The 22,474-nt window shown below is 40.1% G+C and overlaps 1 protein-coding gene across 5 annotated transcripts in view; it reads left to right on the plus strand.

Moving 5' to 3' along the window:
- Nucleotides 1–22,474, plus strand: part of ift88 (intraflagellar transport 88 homolog) — a 135,393-nt gene that overhangs the window by 69,575 nt on the left and 43,344 nt on the right. For 4 of the 5 annotated variants that reach the window (XM_087988159.1, XM_043691897.2, XM_087988162.1 and 1 more), the window contains exons 15-18: nucleotides 8,840–8,939; nucleotides 10,699–10,785; nucleotides 11,484–11,670; nucleotides 16,357–16,465. In XM_087988159.1, coding sequence (XP_087844285.1) covers nucleotides 8,840–8,939; nucleotides 10,699–10,785; nucleotides 11,484–11,670; nucleotides 16,357–16,465 — 483 coding nt within the window. Of the gene's footprint in view, nucleotides 1–8,839; nucleotides 8,940–10,698; nucleotides 10,786–11,483; nucleotides 11,671–16,356; nucleotides 16,491–22,474 lie in introns of all 5 variants that reach the window. The other variant, XM_087988161.1, reaches the window with a different exon arrangement.

Consider the following 22,474-nt stretch of genomic DNA (forward strand, 5'->3'; position numbering starts at 1 on the left):
GGAAGTCAGCAGGTCTGGCAGCATCTGTGGAGAGAGAAAGAGTTAATGTTTTGAATCTGATATGACTTATTCAGAAGAATCATGCTGAACTCAAATCATTAACTCTTGTTTCCCTTTCCAAGGGTACTGCCAGACCTGCATTTCTCCAGAATTTTGTTTATGTAACATAAAGGAAAGATTACATTGAAAAGCCCTGGGCTGGATATTTGACAGGCATTTTCTACTCAGCAAGGATTGGAACAATAACCAAGTGCACTTGGGAATACACCCCTGTCTACTTACCAACCTGCCCAAGAGAAGCATAAGATTCCACCCCATTATGTTTGTATTTACTGTCAAATACATGTATTATTTTTATGGTTGTAAAAGTTTTGTGTTTCCAACGAAAAAAGCATGTGGATAATCTGCTGTTCAGCATCCATTCAGCATTCTTGAACCTGCCATCAAGAAATCTGTGAATGTATCTGTTCTAATGTTCTCTCCTGAAATCTGAGTCAGGTTTGGAATTCAATTTTTGGTGATTTTTGTCTTTAGACCATATATTATGCCAGCACAATTGCCCAGAATGAATTCAGTTAAAACAAATTCCTTTCATGTAATTAATGAGCATCCTAACGCACTTTGCAGAAGGATGTCAGAAACAGATCCAGGCCATACAAGGAGAGATTTTAAGTGAAAACTAAAAAGCCTGGCAAAGCAAGCAACTCAGAGATTTTGAAAGGATAAAGGGATTGAGACCAAGAGGGATAACTGAGCAAAACCCTGGAAAATCGAGAAAAGCAAAGTGGTGAAATCTGAAATAAACAAAAAGAGAATGTGCAGATTAAGTAGGATCTGTCTGCAAGTTAGAAATCAGGTGACCTTTGGTGGGGTGAAGGGGAAGGTCCCCAAGAAACTGGTGTTACGATCCCAACTGATGTTACTATTGCACACATGAGATTCCAGAACGAAATGTGGCTTGAGATATCATAATTTGTTTGTTTTTATTTAATGTTTTTTTCTGAATCATAATACTGCAGATTGAAAAACTACAAAACACGGGGCAGAATAAAGTCCCATCTACCCCAACTTTACATACTCAAATATCAGAGAGAGTCATGTCCAGCACATTTTATAGGTTTAACTTCATTGTTACTTTCAATTCCTGGTCTTGAGAGTTTGATATCACTTTCTTGATTATTCACACAAAGGAGCTTAAATTTTCTTGCTTTTAAATAACGCCTTCATATTTCTTAACAAAGCAGTGAAATTGTGGAAAAATAGAAATATAGGAACAAGAGTAAGCCATTTAAGTTGACCCTGCTTTGCCATTTAACATAATCATAGGTAATTGAACACTTCAGTGCCTTTTACCCACACAATCCCCTTCACTTATCCACATTATACTTTACCAGCCATTGCATTTGCCGACTCACTCACCTTGTCCAAATCACATTGAAACATTTCTGCATCCTCTTCACAGTTCACCTTCCCAGCCAGTTTTGAAGATATTACACTTTGTTCCCTCATCTAAATCATTAATATATGTTGTGAATAGCTGGACTCCAAGCACACATACTTGCAATATCCAATTGGTCGCTGGCTACCATTCAGAAAATAACCAATAAATTCCCACTTGTTGTTTTCTGTCATCTAGCTAGTTCTCTATCCATGTCAGTACACTACTCCCAATTCCATGTGCTTTAATTTTATGTGGGACCCTATTGAATGCATTCTAAAAATCTAAATAAAAAAAATTCATTGGTTTAACCCTTTATCAACTCTACTCATTACATCCTCAAAAAAATTCCAGTAGATTTGTCAAGCATGATTTCCTTTTCATAAATCTATGCTGACTCCAATCCTGTCACTGTTTTCAAGGTGCTTTGTTACTAAATCTTTTATGATAGAATCTAGCATTTGCCTCATCATGGCTGAAATATTAACTGGTATATTATTCCCTATTTTCTCCCTACTTCCATTTTTAAATAGTGGTGTTGCCCTCTAATCCATAGGAACTGTTCCAGGATCTATAAAATCTTGAAAGGTGACCACCACTATTTCCTTAAGTACACTGGGATGTAGATTATTGGACCCTGTGAATTTGTCAGCCTGTTATGGACTAGGCCAGACCACTCAAAACATTCTTAAGAAAGCAGCCCTAGTTCTAACTTTGCAATTTGTCTCGGTAAGTGTACAGTGAAAATTACCCGGAGTAAGATAGCTAGGTTGACTACAAGATTTTAAAACAGACAAAAAATTTATTCACAAAATTACACAATGAAACACAGAACAGAATAAAGAACCCCTACAGAATTCAGCCTCTCCGATTAGACTTAATTATGCTGTTTCGAATATACACAACAGTCCCATTAAGCAAACTCCTTTAAAAACCAGTATAAATGGAACACATGCTTACAGGTTGAAGTTGAAGGCAGAAAAGAGAGAGAGTTTGCACACAGCTCCCCATTGAACTTCCCAGTTCAGGACTGAACTAAAAACAGCTGACCACTCTCCTCTCTTTATACAGGTCACTTTTAAAGCCTGACCACTTTGGCCTGAAGTCTCATCTGTTTACATAAAAACAAAAGGCCTCTCAAAATCCTTTTCATATCTGTACCAAACCAGAATGATCAGAGTCCGGCCCAGTTTATTGCCCCTCTGAAAAAAATCAAGCACAGAGTCTCCTTGAGCCAAGGAACAGCTATTAGAAAAAAGGGACTAGCTTTGTGACAAGCCTTTAATCCCATCAAGTTCCCTAACACTATTTCTTTCAAATACTCTTCAATTCCTTTCTCGCACGAGACCATATGTTCCCCAACATTTTGGGAAGGTTTTTGTGTCCTTTCTGAAGACAGAATATGTACTGAATTAGTCTGTAATCTATTTGTCCCTGTTTATAACTTCCCTGTTTCTTATTGTAAAGCACCTACATTTGTCTTCACTTATCTTTTTTCTTTACACACCTATAGAAGCTTTTATAGTCAGTTTATATGTTCACAGGTATTCTGATTTTCCCCTCTTCATCAATCCCTTTTTCCTCTTTGCTGAAATCTAAACTGAATCCAGTCCTCAAGTCTGCTTCTCTTCTTGGCCAATTTGTATACCCCTTCCTTGGATCTAATACTGTCCCTAATTTCCCTTGTTAGCCAAGGCCAGGCGACTTTTCCCATTTTACTTCTGTGCGAGACAGAAATGAACAGTTGTTTGCTGTTCGTCTACGCACTCTTCGGATGTTTTCCATTGCTTTGCTACTATCACATCTTTACGTAATGCTTAATCCATACCAGTACAGCATCTCCTATACCATTTGCTTTAACTTTGCTTGCCACCTTTCTCTGGAGACTTTATCAAAAGCCTTCTGAAAATCTAAATATACTACATACATCAACTGCTTTTTGTCAATGTGGTTAATAATACCCTCAAAAGACTCCTGTGTCAATGCTATGATTTTAAGAGATATATTTTGTCCTTTTTATTTGAAGAGAGGTTTTAAGAGAGAGGTACTGAGCTATCTATTGAAAACTCATGAAGTAAACAACTTGTGAGGACTTTGAGTTTTTATTTTAAAATTTGCAACAATAGAAGCACTCCGAATTGTTGTGGTCACGTTCCCACAGAACAAGGATTTTTAGTTTTAGCTTTTGAGCAGTTGTTGCTGGGGTCTCAGCAGGGTTTGGAAACTACATGTACTTTTCTCCCTGCTACGTTCTCTCACAATTTTCACTTGGTGTTTTCCTGCTGCTGGAATTGCATGCAAGACAATCTATTTTTCTGAATTTGCCTTTGTCAAGGATATGCTTATGGGATGTTACTATATTGGAACAGTTAATAGATACAGTAACTATTAATTATTTTATTAAGCATTTCAATAGGATTACAGCTAAGCCAATTTTTATTTGTTTTTTTAAACTATAATATATGAATAAAGTATATTTTGCTGGAAATCTGGTAGTTTGACCAATCAAATTGCATCTTAAACACAATACCTTGCATTTACCTTTAAAACAAGAAAATATTAGATTCTAGGCTATCCTCTTAATATATTTTGAGGGGATTTGCTCTAGTTCATAACAGTCCCAACAAGTTTGTTAAACACAATTTTCCATTTGCAAGCCCATGCTGATTATGCCCAGTCAAATCATTTTTATTCAAGTATCCATTTATCACATTCTTTATGATAGACTCTCACATTTTTCTACAACTGACTTTCAAACTAAAACTCTTGCACTGAATTAACCTATATCCTAACTATTTTGAACTAATTCCTTCCTTCAGGAGAAAATGTTCTTGTATCTAATCCTGGCAGGTTTTCTGCAAACTACCAATAAAAGCTTTCCAATTTATGGGTTTGCCCTTGAACCAAAAAAAATCTTGGTTCTTCTAAACCAAAAGCAAGCTCATGCCTTCCAGTGTTTCCTCTCTCCAGTTGTTGAATACTCAAAATACAAACAAGTCACTGTCAGCCAAGAATAGCACTAGTCACCTGTTCTCTGGCAGATACTGGTTTAAAATTATGGCTCCAAAAGAATGTCAGATGAATAATTTAAACTCCTTCATATACATAGACCAAAGAAACATACCACTAGTTCAAATGCCTAATTCTAAAATAAATAATATATGTAAATTGATTCCGGTCTGATGAAAGGAATTATATGGTACAAAGAGAATTTGTGGGCGGCTCAGTGGCACTGTGGTTAGCACTGCTGCCTCACAGCGCCAGAGACCCGGGTTCAATTCCCGCCTCAGGCGACTGACTGTGTGGAGTTTGCACATTCTCCCCGTGTCTGCATGGGTTTCCTCCGGGTGCTCCGGTTTCCTCCCACAGACCAAAGATGTGCAGGTCAGGTGAATTGGCCATGCTAAATTGCCCGTAGTGTTAGGTAAGGGGTAGATGTAGGGGTATGGGTGGGTTGCGCTTTGGCGGGGCAGTGTGGACTTGTTGGGCCGAAGGGCCTGTTTCCACACTGTAAGTAATCTAATCTAATCTAATCTAATCTGTAGTGGAGTGAGATGACACTATTTATTGAAGCTTTTTGTCTTGCACATGTAAGGAAATTTCACAAGAAATGCCAAAGTAAAGGAAAAAGAACATTTTTACCAGGCTGGGGAACCACTGTCCTGGAGCTGTATCAGGCCTATTGCTAAATTGAATCCAGCCTGCCAGCTCACAGCAAGATCCTGTGACAAATGGCACATTGAACATCAACAACACTCGCATCATGACACAGTTGAGAATGCGGGAACCACCACCAAAGAAGCACATTGGAGAAGAACAACCTGAAAGCCTGAAAAGCATGGAGAAATGGACAATTGCCTTGGTTTTGTCACAGTGAAATGCAAGCCCATGGGATTGAACATTAGAGAAACAGTTTCTGTCATGACAATTCCAATGTAAAACGACATTACAGCACAAAATACTTCAAATGCACCAAATTCCGTGAACAGATGCACTTGTATAAAATCAGGGCACTTTGGAAAAATCTTGGATGCGCAGCCAGCAAATTTCAGAAGCCTGAGAAAGAAGATGGGCAATATTACTTATGCCAGTTTTGTGATGAGTGAACTCACTGCCAATAACATAAACCACAGTCATAGGCTAAAGTTTGTGAAGGAGTTATCATTGCAACTGCACCTGTACTGGCTCCAGAAAAAATTACATTCTTTCAGAGTGTGAATTTGTCTCATAGAATTGTACCAGTTTAGATTAATGATCTGACTCTAGACATTGAAATATCTCTGAAAGATTCTCTGGCTAATTTTGAGGTTAATTGGACATAACAAGTACAGGCTAACTGATGATCTTTGTGCATGGATTCATAGTAGATTTTGAACTTGGAGAGGATTTGTTTTTTTTAGTGGCAATGCACTAAAGGGGTAGATATTTTTGAGAGGCTTATATTAACTTCAGTTACCATTTTAAAATAGTGTTCTTCCTACTGATGGTGCTCTAGCCATTTTTGGTTCTCTGAGGGGTTAACTTTTCTCATTAAGAAAAATTGATCAGCTCATCCTTGATCCAAGTTATTGAATTCTATGCCATTGCTTCGTTTAGCAAGAGAATTTGCATATACTGTCCCTGCAGCTGAGCCACATAGTGGTGAAGGTTTTCAGCATTAACTTTTTTGAAAAACAGAGCTTCAACATTAGTTAATTTAAATGGTTAGTTAAAGACCTTGAATCAGAGTACTTGAATCAGCTGGGGATGTATGCTGATCTGGCTTAATGAAGTAAGGAATGTAGTGAGAACATTCACAGAGAGTGAAGTGATTACACTGAGGTTAGCCAACGGGACCTCTCAATATGAATTTCCTGTTTTGGGCTTTTAATCTGCTCCAATCAGAGAGAACTGCTGACATAAAAAGGTGAATGTCAGGATTGACTCACTGCGCAGCAGTGCTATTATCAAATGCTATGCATTTATCAATAAAGGGCGATTAGTGATCGGATGCTGGCCTCTGAAGAGTTGCTTCAGAGAGGAAGGAAATACCTGTGGCTGAGTTGAGTAAGCACAAATGTGTGTGTGACTTGTTAGTAAAACTCAATGACAAATTACAAAAGCAGCATCTTACTTCTCTTCCAAATGTGAAATCATTAAAAGCCAAATTAAAGTTATGGCAAATGCAGTTGGAAAGGTCAAACTGTGCATTTTCTTATCCTTCAGGGACATCTGCAAAATCTGCACAATAGAAGAGTCACAATAGAGATTGTGCAAACTTGCTTCAGAAATTTTGTGTATGATTTCAAGGCCAATGAATGAAAGTACTAGAATTACATTTTTTCAGACTGTTCAATATTGAAGCTATCGATGCGTCAGAAAGTCTCCAACTTGAAATCAACTGTAAAGCAACATTGAATTGAAGGCCAAATACAAGAACCTGCCTTGGCTGAACTCTTACAAACTCCATGTAGGTGCTGTTGACTTTCCAAACTTGAGAAGACCTGTGCTGAGAATTATATCACTGTTCGGAGCTATATCCTACTGTGAACAGTTCTTTTTAAAACATTTTCTGGCAAAGAACCACCTGTGCTTTCATTTAACAGATGTAAATTTGGGACAATAGTTGTGATTAGCAATATCTTTATTGCTAGCAGACAATGGAAGGCTCATTAAGGCAAACCAACCTCAGCCATTGCATTAAAACAACAGGTGAGTTGAATGCTTTGCTTTGGTTTTAATCTTCCAAAAAAAGGGCCTTAGTTTACCCTTTATGTACGGCTGTGAAATGATTTCATCCATGTGTCACCAGCCCTCGTCGGAAATAGGTTCCTCACCTCTGATTTCTATTGTATGAAAGGAGAGTGATGATTGGTTGACAGATTGGTAGATGTGTTGCTGTGGAGAATTCACCAGTTAACTGACAGTTAACTCCCAAAGTTCATTTAAATTTTAAGCATGGTTGACTCCAATTAGTTTCAGAAGAAGAGTCACTGGATTCAAATGTTAACTCTGTTTTCTCTTCACAGATGCTGCCAGACCTGCTCAATTTCTCCAGTAATTTCTGTTTTCATTTGTTTCAGTGTCTGTTAAGGAACCTGCAGTCTTAGGAGCCTGCCTGCCACCCTAAATTGAATGGCATGCCTAGAGGAGCCTTCTTAATTAACTGTCTCTGGGCATGCTGACAGCAAGTGCAGAAATAAGACTCAGAAATGGTCCTGCCTTTTTATTATTTTCAAAGAGAACATCATCCTGCTCAGCGTTTATTTTGCCAGTATTCTTTGTGAACAGAACTTGCATGCGTTATGTGCAAGTTATTATTTTAGATATTTATATGGGGGGATGCATGTTGTCTTTGTGTGCTATCTTTGCTGGTGCAGGACGAAAACCTTGACATACCTGTCCTACTTCCAGTGGGTGAAAAATAAATGTATAATATTAGGTATACCTATAGTGTACTGCTGATATCAGTGAATATTTTCCTAATTTGCTCACAGATGCAGTGGATTTAGGATATTGTAGTAGCCAACTTCTGGTTTTCAACTAAGCAGTACCTTGGTTAGAAGTGGTTTCAAAGAATGTCAATCTCCTTTGTTATTGCTCCTTTTGGAGTTTTCCAGAAAGCATTGCTAAGTGCTGAAGTCTTTTTCATGCCCATCATCCTACCCTTTTGCAAGGAATGTTTGCCTTCAATAATCAATTCTAACCCTGAATTCTCATTATTTGCAAGCAGCAATCCTTTAATTACTGCTAGTTTATCCAGTTTTTGGAAGTTCTGAGCCTACTGACAAGGAGGGCTCTTTGATATTTTTCCACATAGCAGGTGTCACACCACTACCAGCATAGTTGCAAAATCTTTGTGGTTGAATTTTGGAATCTCAAAATAATGATAGAATGTATTTATACTTATTTTCCAGTTTCAATTGAACACTAAAATGCAAAAATATGTTTGTAATGCGAGAACATCATAGTGGTTATGGACGGCATTATTATGATAAAGTATTGATACTTATGATCACAGGTTTTACCAAACTCCCTCCATTTTGCTGTAGAAGTCTATGGAAGTTCCTCGGGCAAATTAGCTTTGTGGTGGCTATTCATGACATAAACTGACCATAAACTGGTATTTGTTTGGCATTCATATACAGAAACTGGGAAATAAAAAGCTAATTTTGTGGCGCTGTGGAATTCAACACATTGTTATTTTGTAGGAAACTTATTGCACAACTAAACCAAGAATCATAATTCTGATGTAGAAGTAAAAAAAAAGCATATTTCCATGGTCTATCACTGATATCCTTTTCTTAGATTAATGTAAGCTATTCTGGTTCTCCTCCCCACAAAAGTCACTGTGTAACTTGAAATGTGAAGAGGATCTGGTTTTTCAGGAATGATTCAAAATCCAATTGTTAATTGTTACAGGTGTGTGGAGATGGTGAAGGCGTCCCAATATGTTGAACTAGCTAATGACCTGGAAATAAACAAAGCTATTACTTACCTGCGACAAAGGGATTTTAACCAGGTAGCATATGATAATGCCATTTTTATTTCTGCTGGATTAATATAAACTGTTTTAAACAATGAATCATAATTTATCCTTTCTCATTCAACATCCACATTCATCCCTGATACTGCACAACCAGGAAAAAAACCTCTCGAGTTTAGTTGCATTTACATTTTTCAGTTAAAAAGATACAAAAAGCGCTCAACAGGTCGATTTGCATATAAAATAGAATTTAGGTAGCTATTTCCACACAATTTCTTTTTGAAAAGGTCCTTTTGGTTCTCAACTGCTTATGAAGGGTTGTAACTTTAGAATTTTCCCCTTTGTTTCCTGCTGGAAAATGTAAATCTCCTTTTTAGTTCATTGATCTGTGGTTCTTTTAATGATGGTTTCCACCTTTTGTAAATTGTTTTCAAACATTTATGAATGATTTCCTGGCATTTTCATTGATTTTTCAGTTGCCGCAGAGGCATTCAGTTCTGGACTACGTTTGTTATTTTGGAATTAAGTTAATTGATTGTGAGCTGAATTCAGAAGTTCTTCTTTAATCTCCATTGTTGGTCAGCTGCTAATGACAGATAACCCATGCTAATGTATATCCAGTTAAAAATTTATGGCAAAAAAAGACGAAGGTATGTAAAAGATTACCTTAGTGTAATACTGTTTGTGCATAGAAGTTAACTAAATTGTAGCTGTGGAGCAGAATTTAGTGTCAGTTTATCAATCAGATACCTAACTGGATAGCATCAGGCTACCCACTGAATCAAGGCCCCTGAAGGATGGAAATTCTCAGCCTGAAAGTTGTTTGTCAAACAGAGATTAGCATCATCCCCTGAATCAGTGGCAATTACTGGTAATGCACTGAAATCTTCACTTGTAGTAAGGTAAGTGGGATGGAATAGAGCTTTTGGGTGGGAGGTTGCCAGCGTGTTTGGAGTTGGGTATCAGATACAGAGCTTCCACTTCCCTCTGATAGATCCATTGATTGAACACTAGATGCCTGCATACAATTGGTGAGGGGAAGAAAAAGGAGGGAAAATCATAACTTGATCTCATCCTTGCTGCATCTGTCTGTGACAGTATCGGTAATTGTGACCGTCACACAGTCCTTGTGGAGACAAAGTCTATTCTTCATGTTAACCCAACCATCCGTTGGGTTGTGTGGGACAACCACTGTGCTAAATAGGATAGAGTCCAAACAGATCTAGCCACTCAAGACTAAATGTGGACCATTAGCAGCAGCAAAACTGTACACCAATACAATGGCCCAGCATATCTGCAACTCTATCATTATCGTCAAACTAGGGCATTAACCCTACTTCAGTGAAGAGTGTGGGAGGGCATGCCAGAAGCATAAGAGCAGAAATTAGGCCTTTCAGTCAATCAAGTCTGCTCCGCTCTTCAAACATGGCTGATAAGGTTCTCAACTTCTTTCTCCCGCTTTCTCCCCGTACCCTTGGTAGTCAAGGCAGCACCAGGCAAACAAAAGACAAAGCGGTCAACCTGATGAAGCTACTTGTATGCCAAACAGCATAAATGGCAAGTGACAGACTGAGCTAAATGATTCCAAAAACAGAAGATCAGATTGAAGGTCATGGTCATGGTCATGGCATGCAATTAATTTCTTTTGCACCAAAATTGTTATTTCCCATAGAATTCTGGGTTTACATTTTAATCAGAAATTTTAAAAAAATTATCCGACCAGGTTTCTCATTGTAAATTTGAGCATTGTTTTGAAATATTAATAAAATAATATATTTCCATTTCTAATTTATAGGCTGTAGAAACCCTGAAAATGTTTGAGAAGAAGGATAGCAGGGTTAAGAGCGCAGCTGCAACAAATCTCTCTTTCCTTTATTTTTTGGTAGGTACTAAGATCATAACTGTTACATTTCGTATTAGTAAGGCAATACACAAATGTGTTTTTTTTTCCACAATTTGTATATTTGCGCATGGTTCTTGCTATTTCACATTTGGAATTCATCATTCACCAATCGATATTGTTTTCTCATCCTATTAATTTGTTGACCACAAAATCAGTGGATCAGCCACTGATGCTTTATTGAAACAGATAGCTAGCTCCATGAAGTTGACAGCCACCATGTGGAAATGTCATCTCTGCTGGAGGTAAAATTTCTTCTCCTTGCCTTAATAATGTAAATTGGCTGCCTACCTTTGCAGGCAGCCAATCAGGTTCCACACACAGTGCTGAGTTGTTCCCGTGCAGCAGGAATGCATTTCCTCCAAGCAGTTTCCCATTAAATCGTTTCCCGCACCGTAGGACTGCAAGGTACTGAATTTAAATAGCAGACAGACTTACATTTAAATTTGGGCATTTTCATTGGAAGTCAGTAAGGATGTTTATGAATTGGCATGATCTATAACAAACAAGTTTTATAACTGTGTTGCATTTCCATTATTACTATAGTGTAAAATCATACTTTTTATGAGTATCACCTGAGTTTGAAAGAAGACAATCATGAATTTTCTGAAATTGAATGAAGGAAAACTTTTAAAAATTGGTCACGCATAGCAGAAATCATTTTCATTGAACTTGTGCAGGAAAATGATTTTGGACTTGCAGACCGATATGCTGACCTTGCTATGAGTGCTGATCGATATAATCCAGCAGCATTGACAAATAAAGGAAACTGTGTCTTTGTTCGAGGCGACTATGAAAAAGCAGCTGAATTTTATAAGGAAGCTTTGAGGAATGATTCTTCTTTTACTGAGGCACTCTATAACTTGGGTGAGTTGCAACATTTTTTAATTTCTCTAGTAAAAATCTTATGACTTCTGAGTATTAATCCTTTAATATTGGCAGTATCATCTTTATTTCAAGAATGTGAAGCATTTTCCAGTAGGTTATTCAGTATACACCATTGATTCAGAATTGCTTTGTGATTTAATTTATTCAGAGCTTATTTTCTGCTAAGTTCACTGTGCCATTCATTCAGATAGAAACATAGGAACAGGAGTAGGCCATTCAGCTGCTCGAGCATGTTCCACCATTCATGGCTGATATGTGATGGAACTCCATATACCTGCCATTGGCCCATTCCTCTTAACATCTTCGCCTAACACAAAATTATATGTCTTATTTAAAATGAACAACTGATATAGCACCCTCTGCAATTCCAAACATCTACCACCATTTGTATGTGGATGTGCTTCCTAACATCTTTCCCGAATGATGTTCTGGCCTTATTCTTAGGCTATTCTCCGGTTCTAGAATCCCCAAACAGTGGAAATAACTTATTTTTATTTACCCTGTCCTTTCCTATTAATATATATTTTTTAATTCACATGTAGGACATAGGTATTGTTGGCTGGCAGCATTTATTGACCTTGAGAAAGTGGTGAGCTGCTTCTTGAACTGCAACAGTCCATATGCTTAGGTAGACCCAAAGTACTGTTAGGAAAGGAATTCCAATATTTTGATTCAGTGACACTAAAGGAACAGCAGTTTATTTCCAAGTCAGGATGATGCGTGGCTTGGATGGGAACTTGCATGTGACAATTGTGTTCCCATGTATCTGCTGCCCTTGCTCATTGGTTTGGGAGGTGTTGTCTAAGGAACCTGGATGAATTGCTACAGTGCATCTTGTAAATTGTATGTGTCACTGCTACAGAATGTCAGGAATGGAGGGAATGGATATTTATGGATGACATTAAATCAAGCAGGCTGCTTTGTTCTGTATGTTGTCAAGCTTCTTGAGTATTGTTGGATCTGCACCCATTTGGGTAAGTGAGGAGTACTCCATCATAATCTTGACTTGCGTCTTGTAGATGTTGGACAGGCCTTGGGGAGTCAGGATGTGAGAAACTCGCCACAGTATTCCTAGCTTCTGAACTGCTCTTGTAACCACTGTATTTATATGGGGCGATTCAAGTTAAGTTTCTGGTCAATGGTAACTGGATGTTGGTAGTGGGAGATTCAGTAATGCTAACACCATTGAATGTCAAGGAGAGGTGGTTAAATGGTCTCTTTTTGGTGATGTTCATTGTCTGGCATTTATGTGGTGTGAATGTTGTTTGCCACTTGTCACCCAAGCCTGGATATTGTCCAGATGTTGTTGTCTTTGAACGTTGACTGCTTCAGTATGTAGGGAGACTGAAATGATGGTGTCTTGCCCACAGCATCTCATGGATGTTCAATTGTGCAATCATCAGTGAGCATCTCCAGTCTGACCTTATGATGGAGGGAAAGTCATTCATGAAACAGCTGAAGATGGTTGAGCCTAGGAACTACTGTGTAGGAAGAACTGCAGAGTGTCCTGGATTTGAGATGACTGATCTCCAACAGCCACAACAACGCCTATGTGCCAGATATGACTCCAACTAGCAGAGACTACGTCCCTGATTCCCATTGATTTCAGTTTTGATAGTCAAGCGTGGCCTTGATGTCAAGGGCTGTCAGTTTCACCTTACCTCTAGAATTCTGCTGTTTTGTCCATGTTTGAAGCAAGGCTGTCATGAGATCAGGAGCTAGTGAAACACAAACTGGGCTTCAATGAATAAGTAATTGCTGAGCAGGTGCTGCTTGATAGCACTATTGATAACACCTTCCAGCACTTTAATGATGATCAAGAGTAGACTGAGGGGGTGGTTATTCTTTGGGTTGGATTTATTCTGCTTTTTGTGTTCAGGACATACCTGGGATATTTTCCACATTCCACAGTGTTGTAACTGTTCTGAAACAGCTTGGGTAAGGGAGCAGTAAGTTCTTGAGCACAAGTCTTCAGTATATTACCGGCATGTTGTCAGGGCCCATACCTTTTGCAGTAGCTAGTGCCTTCAGCCATTTCTTGATGTCATGTGGAGTGGATTAAATTGACAGAAGCCTGCACCTGTCATGGTGAGGACCACTGGAGGAGGCCAACATGGATCATCCACTTGGCACTTTGGGCTGAAGACTGCTGCAAATGTTTCAACTTTGAATTTTGCACTGATGTGGTGGGCTCTTGATCATTGCGGCTGGGGATATTTCTCCTCATGCGAGTTGTTTCATAATCCACTACCATTCAGGATTGAATCTTAGCTCTATCTGTCACTTGCTGCTTATGTTATTTGACATGCAAGGAATCCTGCTTGGTAGCTTCACCAGGTTGACACCTCATTTTTTAGATAAGCCTGGTGCTGCTCCTGGCATGCCCTCCTGCATTGTCAATTGAACCAGGATTGATTCCCCTAGCTTGATAGTAATGTTAGGCTACATATTGTGTTGGAGTAAAATTTTGCTGCTGTTGATGGCCCACATACCTCATAGATTCCCAGTCTTGAGTTGCTGGATCTGTTTGAAGTCTGTACCATTTAGCATGGTGATAGTGCCAAACAGTATGATGAACGGTATTCTCAATGTGAAGGCAGAACTTCATCTCCATAAGGACTCTATGATGGTCACTCTTACCAAATTATGTCAAGTATGTTTTTCCCTCACATCTTCCACAGACCCAGTTTAGCAACTATGTCCTTTAGGACCCAGTCAGCTCGATCAATAGTGCTGCTGCTGAGCTCCATCCAGAGTAATTTTGTGCTTTTGCCAACCTCGGATTAAATTAGATTTTATTGTCACATGTACTGGAGTATGAAAGTACAGGAGTGCAGTGAAAAGTATATAGAATCAGCACTCTCCAGTGCTGTCTCAGAATACAATAGTTAGAATTAAAAATAAGAGCAGAAGTTAAAGAAACAGAAACAAAAGAAAAATAAAATGTCCAGATTATTGTTACTGCCACCATGAGCCTTGAGCTGGACCCACCAAAGCTGCACTGCCACCACTGCTGCTTTGCTGCCACTGATGTCACCACCTCAAGTCCTGCACCCCACGACTGCCTGCACCAAACCCACCAACGTCAAACTCTGGCACCATCAGTCACCGCCAGGCCCACCTTGCTGATGCCATCTTGGAATCACTTGAAGTATCAGAGTCCACAACCTTCATGAACAAATACAACAGTCTAACCCTTTGAACCAGCACTGACATCAGAGCTGCCATTGATGCCGGTACCTCCAACAGCACATTGAGTCCTGTGCTGGGCCCCCCCAATATTGGAAGTCGCCACACTTGCTGCTGGGTCCATACTCCTTGCTATTACTGATACTCAGTGCTTCCTCTAAGTGTTGTTCAATCTGGAGGAGTACTAATTCATCAGGCAAAGGTAATCAGCAGGAGGTTTCCTTGCCCATGTTTAACCTGAAGCTATGAGACTTAATGGGATCTGGAGTCGCCCAGGGCAACTCCTTCCAGACTCTGTACCACTGTGCTACCAACTCTGGAGGTCATATCCAAGGATGGTGATGGTGGTGTCTGGGACATTGTTTGTGCATGATTTTGTGAGTGTGACTATGTCAGGCTGTTGCTTGATTTGTCTGTGAGACAGCTCTCCCTATTTTAGCACTAACTCCCAGATGTTAGTAAACACGGTCAACAGGACTGTTTTTGCCATTGTCGTTTCCAGTAACTGTCTGCTTTCGTTTCTTTGTTGAAACTTTGTTGCACTTGAAATGACTGTGTAGTTTGCTAGGTCATTCAAGAGGCCATTTGAGAGTCAACCATATTGCTGTTGATCTGGAGTCACATGTAGGCCAGACCAGGTGAGGATGGCAGATTTCCTTCCCTAATGGACATTAATGAGCCAAATGGCAATGGTTTCATGGTCATCTGTGGATTTTTAGTTCCTGATTTTCTTTTAATGAGTTCAAATTCCATCATCTGCTGGATGTGAATTCGGATTCCCAGACCATGAGCAGAGCTTTTGGATGAATAGGTCTAGCTTCCTGAAGACTTTGATCAGATCACCACTTAACCTTCTAAAATTCTAAAGAAAACAGGCATAATTTGTATTATCCGTTGTCATAAATTATCTTTCAGGGAATTATTTGGGTTTTGCCATTACATGTGTATTAACGATATCTATTTGTGTTAGAAATTTTAATTGAAACAAAAATTAGACTCAATGTATTTCAAAACAAGAGTCTCATGGTATCCTCAATCATCCACAATCACTGGTTATAATATGATGTAATTTGGAGGCTATGCCTCAATTTTCTTTCCTTTTTTCTTTTCAACAACTGGTTCATCGCTGTCATAGCCCATTGTTCCCCAGTGAGAAGGACAGGTGATTAGCTTTTGTGCAGCTGTGAATGATCTCTAAGAGGTCACTATAAATAACTCATGAATGACTCTCCCTCTCTGCAGAAAATCACATGGTGTTTCTCTGTGCCTCCTAAAAGTGATACAATTAAAGTGTGAGGGCTTACAAACAAAACTCCTCATCAGAAGATAAGTTCACATAAAAAAAGGCACATCAGATCATTTATTCTTCTTCAAGATTTTACTACTTCATCTCACTATTCCACGATACCAGGCAATAATACTCCAGTACTTTTTTAATTTGCTACTACTTTAAAGACTTGTACTTTTTAATTTTAGGTCTTACTTACAAGAAGTTGAATAGGCTGGAGGAAGCTTTGGATTGTTTCTTGAAGCTCCATGCAATCATGAGGAACAGTGCTCAAGTTATGTACCAGATTGCAAACCTGTATCCTTTACAAACATTTGAGGCTGTAAGCACATCATTTGAATAGCGATGGAATTTTCATCAAATAATGTTTGTTTTGATATTTGGGAAAGCTTGTGGCTTTCCGAATAAATTGAGAGTGGATTTTTTTTTGCCAACTGTTGTAATTTGCACTTGCTTAGGGTTTTTCATGATCTCAGGATATCTGAAAATCCTTTACAGTCAATTCAATCTAAGTTTTAGAAGTGTAATCACTCTTACAATTTGGGGAAAAACAATAGCCAAAATATAGCAACAAGATGCCACAAACAGCAATAAGATGATAGCCAAAGGAAGAAAAGACATGGTCGACACCTCAAGTTGCATCAGCTCAGGTTAGACAGGTGGGAGTGGCAATAGCAGGTAAATTCAAAACAAAACTGTGGAAACATAGAACATTACAGCGCAGTACAGGCCCTTCGGCCCTCGATGTTGCACCGACCTGTCATACCAATCTGAAGCCCATCTAACCTACACTATTCCATGTACGTCCAAATGCTTGTCCAATGACGACTTAAATGTACTTAAAGTTGGCGAATCTACTACAGTTGCAGGCAAAGCATTCCATACCCTTACTATTCTCTGAGTAAAGAAACTTTTTTTATAGTACTCGTATATAGTGTTCTCAGTCAATATTTGGAAAATTGAAGTCCCCCATGATAACTACCCTGTCTCTCTCACTCCTTTCGAGAATCTTCTTTGCTATCCTTTCCTCTACATCTCTGGAACTATTCGGAGGCCTATAGAAAACTCCCAACAGGGTGACCTCTCCTTTCCTGTTTCTAACTTCAGCCCATACTACCTCAGTTGACGAGTCCCAAAACATCCTTTCTGTAACAGTAATACTGTCCTTGACCAACAATGCCACACCTCCCCCTCTTTTACCATCTTCTCTGTTCTTACTGAAACATCTAAATCCTGGAACCTGCTACAACCATACCTGTCCCTGCTCTAACCATGTCTCCGAAATGGCCACAACATCGAAGTCCCAGGTACCAACCCATACTGCAAGTTCATCCACCTTATTCCGGATGTTCCTGGTGTTGAAGTAGACACACTTCAAACCAAACATGGGATCATGATGGAGCAAGATATCATAACGCTTGCCATCATAGAAAGAAAGTTGGTGCTACAAGAACTGATGATCAACATGGCTACCCCATGGAGATATTACATGGAAGGTGGCCTTGAGGAGGTGAGATTCAAATTTCCAGCCCTCAGTGAGAGCATCCTGATTGCATGTTGCTGAGACTGCATGTAGATCCTGGAGTGAAAAAGACAGAGCCACTGGACTCTAACAGACACTTGTTTTTTGAAGAAGAAGAAAGGACCCAAGGGAGGGTTACAGTGATGTGGGGTTGGTGTGTTTTGAAGGTCAGGCAGCAGAGGAACAGGAAGTGGGGAGCATTTTGGAATGGGAGTCTTCTCTGTGCCTGGGGCACCTCCAAACAATATAATCTCTTTCGTTGTCACCTTTTCCATGAAGTTATTTTCAAAAATGGCCTTCTGGATCTTCTCTGTTTGCCCACACAATTGTATAGTCAGTTCACTTTAATGTAATGGTTGCGTTCTTGTGCTGTCCCACTAATGGAAAAATCATGCTTTAGAAACAGCATCCCCTGTTCATCAACCATGTTACAGTAAATTTGCATTGACGCAGCACACATTATAACAAAACAACCTGTATTATCAGTTGGGCAACGAGTTAGTTGCGTTAATTGCACTGTTAACAAGTTCAGTTGCTTGTTAATTTTTTTTAAAATGGTGGGCGGGCTTCCAATTTTGGTACCTGCTCACATACCATATTATGAGAACTGGGCCAGAGATGGGCACAAAGACAGTGGACTAACCACAGTTGGCATGTGTTTTCAAAATTTTGTATCTTCTACCTGATGGAAGAGGATGGAAGAACGTATAACCGGATTGGGAGGGGTCTTTGATTATGTTGGCTGCTTTCCGCAGGCAATAAGAAATGTAGATGGAGTCAATGGCAAAAAGGTTGGTTTTCATGATGGACTGGGCTGTGTTCACAATTCTTTGTAATTTCTTGCAGTCTTGGGCCGAGCAGTTGCCATAATAAGCTGTGATGCATCTGGGTAGGGTGCTTTCTATGGTGCAGCTATAAAACTTGGTAAAAATCATTGTGGACGTGCCAAATGTCCTTAGCTTTCTGAGGAAGTAGTGGTGTTTTGGTGTGCTTTCTTGACTGCAGCAAAGGCATAGTTGGACCAGGATAGATTGTTGGTGATATTTTATGGTGGGGAACCTGAAGCTCTTGACCACCTCCACCTCAACACCATTGATATAGACAGGGCATGTCCTCTACTTTGCTTCATGCAATCAATGACCAACTCCTTCATTTTGCTGACATTGTGGGAGAGATTGTTGTCTTTACACCATGCTACTAAACTGTCTATCTCTTTCCTGTACTCTGTCTTGTCTGAGATCCAATCCACTGTGGTGGTGTATTCAGCAAGTTTGTAAATGGAGTTGAAGTGGAATTTGGCCACACATGAGTGTATAAGGAATATAGAAAAGGGCTGGGTAAGCAGCCTTGGCAGGGCATTGGTGTCGAGATTATTGTGGATGTGATGTTACTGCCTATCCTTACTGATGGCAATCTTTGGAACAGGAAATTGAGAGTCCTGTTGTGATGGGGAGTAGAATTTTAGGTCCCTGATTTCAGAGATGGGTTTGGTTGGAATTATGGAGTTGAACGCATAGGTGTCCTTGTTATTCAAATGTTCCAGGATGAATGTAAGGCCATGGAGATGGTGTCTGCCGTGGACCTATTACGACGGTAGGCACATTGTAGTGGATCTAGGCAATCTGAGAGACTGTAGTTGATGTGTGCCATTACTAAGCTGTTCATAATGATGGATGTCAGAGTGAACGGGCAGTGGTCATTAAGGCTTGATGTTACCTGATTTTTATTTTGACTCCAGAATGGTAGAGGTCTTCTTGAAGCAGGTGGGAACCTCACATCATAGTAAGAACAGATTAAAGATGTCTGCAAATATTCCTGGCAGCTGGTCCACACGGATTCTGAGTGCATGACCGGAGAACTATTTAAGAAAGGTGGTAAGGAAAAGCCAAGGAAAGAGAGACCAGTGAGCCTGACATTGGTGGTGGGCAAGTTGTTGGAGAGAATCCTGAGGGACAGGATTTATATGTATTTGGATCGGCAAGGACTGATCATGGATAGTCAATATGGTTTTGTACATGGGAAGTCATGTCTCCCTAACTTGATTAAGTGTTTTAAAGAAGTAACGAAGAGAAATGATGAGGGCAGAGCAGTGGAAATGACCTATGTATAGACTTCAGTAAGGCGTTCGACAAAGATCCTCATGGTAGATTGGTTAACGAAGTTAGATTAGATTCCCTACAGTATGGAAACAGGCCCTTCAGCCCAACAAGTCCATACTGACCCTCCAAAGAGTAACCCACCCAGACCCAGTCCCCGACCCTATATTTACCCCTGACTAATGCACCTAACACTATGGGCAATTTAGTATGGCCAATTCAACTGACCTGCACAAGTTTGGATTGTGGGAGGAAACCGGAGTACCCAGAGGAAACTCATGCAGACACAGGGAAGATGTGCAAGCTCCACACAGACAGTTGCCCAAGGTGGGAATCGAACCCGGGTCCCTGGCGCTGTGAGGCAACAGTACTAACCACTGAGCTACTGTGCCGCCCCATGGAATACAGGGAGAACTAGCCATGTTGATGCAGAACTAGCTGAAAGATAGAAGATAGAGGGTGGTGGTGGAGTGTTGCTTTTTAGACTGGAGGCCTGTGACCAGTGGTGTGCCACAAGGATCTGTGCTGGGTCTACTGCTTTTCATCATCTATATAAATGATTTGGATGTGAATATAGGAGATATAGTTAGTAAGTTTGCATATGACGGGATGAAGGGCTTATGCCCGAAATTTCAATTCTCCGGCTTCTTGGGTGCTGCCTGACCTTCTGTGCTTTTCCAGCACCACACTCTCAACTCTGATCTCCAGCATCTGCAGTCCTCACCTTCTCCTAGTTTGCGGATGACACCAACATTTGAGGTATAGTGGACAGTGAAGAAGGTTACCTCAGAGTACAATGGGATTTTGATCAGATGGGCCGATGAGGGCAAATGGAGTTTAATTTAGATAAATGTGAGGTGCTGCACTTTGGAAAGGCAAATCAGAGCAGAACTTATACACTTAATGGTAAGGTCCTGGGAGTGTGGCTGAACAAAGAGACTTTGGAGTGCAGGTGCATAGTTTCATGAAAGTAGAGTCTCAGGTAGGTAGGAAAGTGAAGAAGGTGTTTAGTATGCTTTTCTTTATTGGTCAGAGCATTGAATATATGAGCAGGGAGGTCATGTTGCAGCTGTACAGGACATTGGTTAGGCCATTTTTGGAATTCTGGTCTCTCTCCAATAGGAAGAATGTTGTGAAACTTGAGAGGGTTCAGAAAAGATTTACAAGGGTGTTGCCAGTGTTAGAAGATTTGAGCTATAGGGAGAGGCTGAATAGGCTGGGGCTGTTTTCTGTGGAGCCTCGGAGGCTGAGGGGTGACCTTGTAGAGATTTGTAAAATCATGAGGGGCATGGATAGGATAAATAGACTAGGTCTTTTCCCTAGGGTGGGAGGAGTCCAGAACTAGAGGGCATAGGTTTGCGGTGAGAGGGGAAAAATATAAAAGGGACCTAAGGGGCAATGTTTTCACGCAAAGGGTGGTACATATGTGGAATAAGCTGCCAAAGGAAGTGGTAGAGACTGGTACAGTTACAACATTTAAAAGGCATCTGGATGGGTATATGAGTAGGAAGGGTTTAGAGGGATATGGGCCATGTGCTCTCAAATGGGACTGGATTAATTTAGGATATCTGGTCGGCATGGACGAGTTGGACTGAAGGGTCTGTTTGCATGCTGTATATCTCTATAACTATGATTTGATCCAGGGTAGTCGCTTTCCATGGGCTTGCTCCCAAGTAGGTCGATCTTAATGTCAGCGGCGGTGACTACAGGTACAGGTGCAGCTGAGGCTGTAAAAGAAGGTGACATTGTTTCACTGATCTTCTGGTCAAAATGAATGTAGAATGCATTGAGTTCATTGGGGTGGGATGCTTGTTATGTTACAATATTTTACTATGTCATAAAAAGATGTTTAAATGCAAGTTTTTGTTGTTGCTGTTCTATATACTAACCACTCAGTGAAATAGAGGGTAGATTTTCATTTGGCAATGGAGACAAGAAGGTGTTGGCACAATTTAAAATTGCATTCTTAGAGGTGGGCAGTGAATCTTACCACCTCCAGAATGTGGTGAAATGTTGATGTTTAAGACAATTATGCTCAGCCGCCCAACCAATTGCAGAGTTGTCATGGCTGATATTGAAAGGCTTACGTTTCTCAACAGGGAACAGTGCAAGTTGTGAGAGGACCAGTATGCAGAGACGATGGCCTAGTGGTATTATAGCTAGACTGTTAATCCCACTGGGTTTGAATCCCACCATGGCAGATGGTGGAATTTGAATTCATTAAAAATCTGGAATTAAGAGACTAATGATGACCATGAATCCATTGTCGATTGTTGGAAAAACCCATCTCATTCACTCATGTCCTTCAGGGAAGGAAGCTTCCATTCTTACCTGGTCTGGCTTACATGTGACTCTGGACTCACAGCAATGTGGTTGGCTCTTAACTGCCGTCTGGGGAAATAGGGATGGGCAATAAATGCTGCCTAGCCAGCGATGCCCTCATCCCATGAATAAACTAAGAAAAAAAAGTAAACTGCTGGCATCATTTGTACAGTAGATGTGCAGACGAAGCTGCACAAACCACCAACAACTCAATGACTGGAGATGGAAACAATCTGTCTTTGTACTGCGAAAGAGCCCCAGCAGTCAAGATCAAATCAGTAAAGGGCAGAGAGGGTCGGCAACAAGAAGAATATGTGTTACCTCAGCCTTTATGAGTATCGCCAGAAGTCATTTGCCTTCACATGC

This window comes from Chiloscyllium plagiosum, unplaced genomic scaffold, assembly GCF_037043375.1.
Source record: "Chiloscyllium plagiosum isolate Xiang-an unplaced genomic scaffold, Cpla_swu_hap1 HiC_scaffold_6, whole genome shotgun sequence".
Lineage (NCBI taxonomy): Eukaryota > Metazoa > Chordata > Chondrichthyes > Orectolobiformes > Hemiscylliidae > Chiloscyllium > Chiloscyllium plagiosum.